The sequence below is a fragment of the Cynoglossus semilaevis genome, chromosome 11, assembly GCF_000523025.1.
Source record: "Cynoglossus semilaevis isolate Cse_v1.0 chromosome 11, Cse_v1.0, whole genome shotgun sequence".
NCBI lineage: Eukaryota > Metazoa > Chordata > Actinopteri > Pleuronectiformes > Cynoglossidae > Cynoglossus > Cynoglossus semilaevis.
This window is the reverse complement of record NC_024317.1, coordinates 12,216,148-12,222,045: the sequence shown is the minus strand read 5'-3', so window position 1 is coordinate 12,222,045 and position 5,898 is coordinate 12,216,148. Positions and strand designations below refer to the sequence as shown.

Sequence of the window (5,898 nt, the reverse complement as noted above, 5' to 3'; positions counted from 1 at the left end):
AATTTTTGAATACTTAAATAGAAATATATATATATATATATCTATTTAAGTATTCAAAAATTTAGATTTTTTTTTTCCATCGCCTTATCAGTCCGCAGAGGGAACATCCGTAGATCAGAGTCAGTGTCTAACGTGTGTCTCCTCAACACTCCCATCCTCCCTTTTCTGTCTTTTCTGTCCCGCAGTTTTGACAAGATGCATCTGACGCTGACAGAACTCTGCTCCTCCTACTGTCTGTCCAACGACATCATCGTCTTCGACCACACCGTGGTTCCTTCGGAGTTCCTCCTCTCTCATCTGGAGACCTGCTTCTCTGAGTACGATGAGTGGAGACAGAGAGTTTATTGCATTTGTTCCAAATCAATATAACACCACAGTGGTGTGCAAAAACGGTGAAGAAGTTTCTTAAAAAAAATAAAAATAAACCTCTACAGTACATCGACCCCGACACCTCAGGCAATGGCTTTTTGAAAAATATATTACTAGTTTCCAAAATTGCAAAAAAAAATACATAGGGACTGTTTTACCTTTGCTTAAAAATACATATAAAAAATCAAATCAAAATAACCAGCTACAGAAGTGTTTCAACTTTCTAACATTGTGACTTGCATAGTATTACACTTTTTATATCACAATTATATTGTTCATTGCTACATATATATATATATATATAAATATATATATATATACATATATGTGTATATAAATATATATGTATATGTGACTTGCATAGTAATACATATAATATTGATATCACAATTTGTATTTTTTATTTATTACATATACCTTGCATAGTAATACATATAATATTGATTTCGCAATTATATTTTTTATTTACTACATATATATATATGGTATATAAATACATATATACCATATACATATATATACTGTATGTATATTCAAGTATATGTATAGCTGCCATCCTCACTGCTTCCAAATCCTCCGTTGCGATTCGATCCTCCATTTCGAGGTCCTACTGTAAAAAGGACAAAGCGTTAACAGTGTCACTCACTGCTCTGCGTCATTTCAGTGTGAACTTTTATTTAGATTAGGGTTCGTTTCGCGGCCGACGTCAGTTCCCTGTGTATGCTCTGCTTAGTCTCCCTGTCTTGGTTGATGACTAGCTCTGCTGTCATTCTAAAACTAATTTTAAACTGCTTTTGATCGAACGGTGTTTGCGGTGACTGCACCTTAAGAAGCCAAAATTAAAACTCTGTATTTGGCCGTATCCAAAAGAGAGATAAGTAACGATGATTACATAAAAAAAACAGACATAGATAGAAATCAAGAAGAGCCGTGGAGCAGAGAATGTGCTGATCAGGAGGGGAAAGATCCCACGTTGTTATGGTTGCTTTCACCCGTTTCCATGGGCCCCGACACTGTAGTCAGACTGACAACAATGTGACGTGGGTTAAATGTGTTTCTGCAGGATTATCGTGAGAATGGCTAATTACAACAAGACCACCCAGGAGATAGCCCGTCCCTCAGACCTCCTGGCCGGACTCAGAGTCTATACGACCACCCTGCACAGCCTCTCCAGCTACGTCAACGTGGACGTCAGCCGCTTGGTCAAGACGGTCCTGCTGCAGCAAACACAGCCGGTGGACTCGCGTGGCGCTACCACCATCACCACCCTCTATACCAACTGGTGCGTTGAAGTGCAAGCAGTCATTTATAAAGTTACAGAGAGAAAACATGTATCGATACATCCCCTCGTACCTTCTCTCATTCCTTTTTTGTTTTCTTTCTTTTCCTGCACGTCAGGTATTTGGAGAGCCTGTTGCGTCAGGCCAGCAGCTCCCTCATCGTCCACTGTCCTTCCATGCACTGCTTCATCAACCAGTTGTCTGAGAATGAACCAGTCTTCAAAGCAGAGGAGTTTTCAGATATATCAGGTATGTTTTTAAAATCCAGATAATGCTGTCAACGTTAGGTCATTTACAGTATAGGTACAGTGAAAGGCGCGGGTGTCAAAGTCATTTCCACCAGGGGGCCACATCAGCTATAGAGCTCTCCTTGTAGGGTTCAGTTATAATTGACATATTAATAAATGTTTCTGCAATTGATTATTATTTATTTAAGGTACGACTATTCTATATTCACTTTTTGTAGTAAAAAAGGTTAAGAAAAGTAAATCAGGTTTAGCAGCAAATTATGACAAGGCAAGCGCTTGCAGGCCACACAGAACGATTTGGTGGGCCGCATTTGGTCCGCAGGCCGTGAGTTTGACACGTGGTATAAGGTGTTCACAATATAAGACACATGTTTTGTTTTGTTTTTTACTTTAAAAATAATGGCCAGCAGCATAGTGATACGAATTGAGAAATGAACCTTTTAAAAAAACCAAGTTTACCTTTATTAGGAAATATTTGGCTTGCCTTTTCTGTTTCATACAGTTATATGCCAATTCATCCTCTCTACTGATACACTGCAGTTTGTACAATGGTAATATCAGTCCACTTAAATGTCCTGGTCTCAGCCAGTGAGTAACATACGGTCTCCTCCATGAGGTCATTTCTTAAACTGGAGACAAGTTGTTTCTTCACCTGAAGTACAAACAGTTCCAAAGAGCAGGGCCTCGTGGACATGAGAGATGAGTCAGTTTCCTGCAAAGACACAACTCACGGATCGTTTGAGTCACTGCTGTGATGCAGCGGTGCAGGCGGAGAATTGTTGCTCCACAGGAAGAATAGCTTTTTTTTTTTTTTTTTCCTCGTCACAGTGTTGGGTGTTTTCTTTCCCACTGCCTTGTCGTCCAGCTCAGCCTGACGCTGCCTGGATAATGTAAACTTCAGCATTGGTCATCATCATCATCATACTTCGCCTTGTTTCCACCCCCCCTCACAGCCTCCTGGCTCCTGTTTGGGCCAAGGAGCAGGGGCAGCAGTTCACCTCCTTTTGACAGCGTTGATGTTGATGTTGACGTTGCTGCACAGCGACGCTAGTCTCAGACTTCCACAAACAAACATTTGTACGTCCTGTACTCGTGGTGAAAGACGCTCACGATGTTCTCACAGAGTCGGTACCTCAGAGGCCGGAGTACTTTGGTACACACCTCCACCAGATTCCATCGTCGTTGTCTATATTTACTCCTCAGTGATGTACTGTATCTGACTGTGACTCACTCTCCTTCCATTAACTCCAGCCTGTTTAAACCACACACAGACAAAGAGAGAGAGAGAGAGAGAGAGAGACGTAGCCCTCCGTGTACAGGTAGTGGTCTTCACTAGCCTCGCGGCCTGATTTATGAACTGTCTACTACGTTTCGTGTTCTACCTCAGGGATCCTCAACCCCCGGTCTGCGGACCGGAACTGGTCTGTAGATAATTCGGTACTGGGCCGCAGTAGGACACAATAAAAAAAACTGTACTGTATTTGTACTAATTTGCTTCATTCTGGCATTTTTCTGGCAGTCATTGACACTGCCATGTCTAAAAATGATCCCTAATGATAATTCAACAACCGGTCTACAGCAACAGTCGGTACCGGCTGACTGGTCCTTGGTACAAACAAGGTTGGGAACCGCAGTTCTACCTGACCCCTACTCATTCAATCATGTAGGACAGAGTCAAAAATACAAACGTTCAGCTCGGGTTTGTGCAAGAAATAAAAACAACAATTCAACAACCAAAAAAAAAAAAACAATTAAAAAAAAAAAAAAAAAAAAATTGATATAAAATAAAAAAAATTATATTTTTTATAAAATATATAAAAATATATTTTTTTTAGATATAAAATTAAAAAAATAAAAAAACAACAAAAATATTTAATATTTAATAATTTAATATCTTTATTTTTTTTTTACCTTAATCATTTTGTACCAATCACACACACAGAACAAAACATTCCTTGTAGTGGTAACTTCCCTCCTGCTGATTTCATTGTTTTCCATCTCTCCGAGCAGAACTGGAGGCCCTGGCGGAGCTCATTGGTCCGTATGGCCTGAAGTTTCTCAGTGAAAACATGATGTGGCACATCACCTCTCAAATCAGTGAGATGAAGGTACTGAAAACAGAGTCTACTGTGGATATACAACTCTACTGTGTGGGAAAAGGTAACACAGTCTAGGGAGGGTTGATAACAGTGTGGGGGAGGATCGTAAAGGGTAAATATATACGGAAATAATATAAAAACTCTCGCCTCTACTTTGCGTTTTTTTTTCTTCCATTTTTCCAACTATCGCGATAAGAGAGAGACCACTGCATATATATAACACAATACACGAATTAAACACAATATTTTAAGAAAATAAAGCTGAGGCTAACGTCGCGATTTTACCGTTATTTTAAGAAAATAAAGCTGAGGCTAACATCATGATTTTACCCTCTGCGATTGAAAACTAGAGAGGTCCGATATTATCAGCCCGATTATCGCTAAAAATCGTTGTCAGTTTTTCCTCCAAAATAAATATTAGCATAATTATGTAATATCAGTAAAAATCGTTGTCAGTTTCTCCTCCAAAATAAAAAAAAATGTCTGGGTTTAGCCAGATACACTGCTATCGCCTAAAAAAATATTTTGTACAAACACTGCTAATTTGTGGAATTCCTTTAGCGTAAAAGTAGGTAATGTGTTAAGATACATATTTGATGTAACATAAAAATAGTTTTGGGGAAACACGTCTACATACTGTATATCGGTAGCGGTTTATTACGGAAATTGGAGATTAAGTGTTTGGACAATATCGGATATCGGAAAAAAGCTAATATCGGACATCACTACTGATAACAAATAATGATGCGACTTATATTCAGGTCAGGTGTGATTATCTCGATTACGTTATCCAGGTGATTCAGACAATTCAATATATGTATATGTACGTATATATGTAAATATATCTAAACTGTGTGTATATAAGTATAATTATGTAATAACGCTAAGAATCGATAACGATTGGACAATACCGACATATCAGATATCAGCAAAAATAAGATTGGACATCTCTAATATTTATATGTATTTATATGTATATTTATATATATGTAATGACTTTACGCACCTTCCCCTCTTATATATTGATGATTTGAAACTGTGGAATTGTGTTGGCACCAAACGTCTGCATATTTTCAGCTGACTTAAATTTGGACTTTAGAAGGACACGCAGCCTGATGCGCCGTAAATGAAGCTGTCCCGCATCTGGTTTCACACATTGACAGCTGTGATTGAAGTGAACGGCGGTGCGGCTGCAGCTCTTCACTCGCTGACAGAGCTGTCCAAGCTGAGGCTCTCTTCATTACACGTTCCCCCTGAAGACCTGCATTGTGTCTCAAACTCCCTCTCCCTCCTTGACAGAAACTGGTGATGGAGAACATGGACATCCTGGTACAGATGAAAAGCAACTTTGATAAACCAGAGGAAATGGCCAATCTCAAGAAGAGACTGACAGGTGAGCGGCGAATAGATAAGAGGGAGAGATAAAGAAGATGTGTGGTGAGACAGAGAGACAGAGAGACGGAGACAGGGGCCAGACCGTGGTTTGGACAGAGTGTAGGAGGCAGACGCGGTAGAGCTAATCCAAGAGATAAGGACGTGTCTGACAGTGAGAAATGGAACAATAACAAGAAATGAAGGTGAAGGACTGGAGATGAATCACCCCCGGGGAGAAGTCACAATCATTTCTACAGTGATGTACAGTCTGTGCTCAAAATCTCTTTTTTTTTTTTTTTTTTATCTAGCACAAGCAGAAATGTTTTTGATCTCAGTACATCACAGATAAAAACGTGGGTTACAAAAGCCTAAAATTCAGAACACAACAGAGTTGTTATTAAGGTGTAGTAATCTGGACTATCTTATATATATATTTATATATATATGTATATATATGTATATATATATGTATATATATGTATATATGTATATATATGTATATGTATATGTATGTATGTATATATATAT

The 5,898-nt window shown here is 38.8% G+C and overlaps 1 protein-coding gene across 3 annotated transcripts in view; it reads left to right on the top strand.

The window, feature by feature from the left end:
• The window catches only part of nckap1l (NCK associated protein 1 like), a 21,587-nt gene that overhangs the window by 9,348 nt on the left and 6,341 nt on the right, over nucleotides 1–5,898 (top strand). For all 3 annotated transcript variants that reach the window (XM_025060246.1, XM_025060247.1, XM_025060245.1), the window contains exons 20-24: nucleotides 186–317; nucleotides 1,433–1,651; nucleotides 1,768–1,898; nucleotides 3,908–4,005; nucleotides 5,296–5,389. In XM_025060246.1, the coding sequence (XP_024916014.1) occupies nucleotides 186–317; nucleotides 1,433–1,651; nucleotides 1,768–1,898; nucleotides 3,908–4,005; nucleotides 5,296–5,389 (674 nt within the window). The remainder of the gene's footprint in view (nucleotides 1–185; nucleotides 318–1,432; nucleotides 1,652–1,767; nucleotides 1,899–3,907; nucleotides 4,006–5,295; nucleotides 5,390–5,898) is intronic.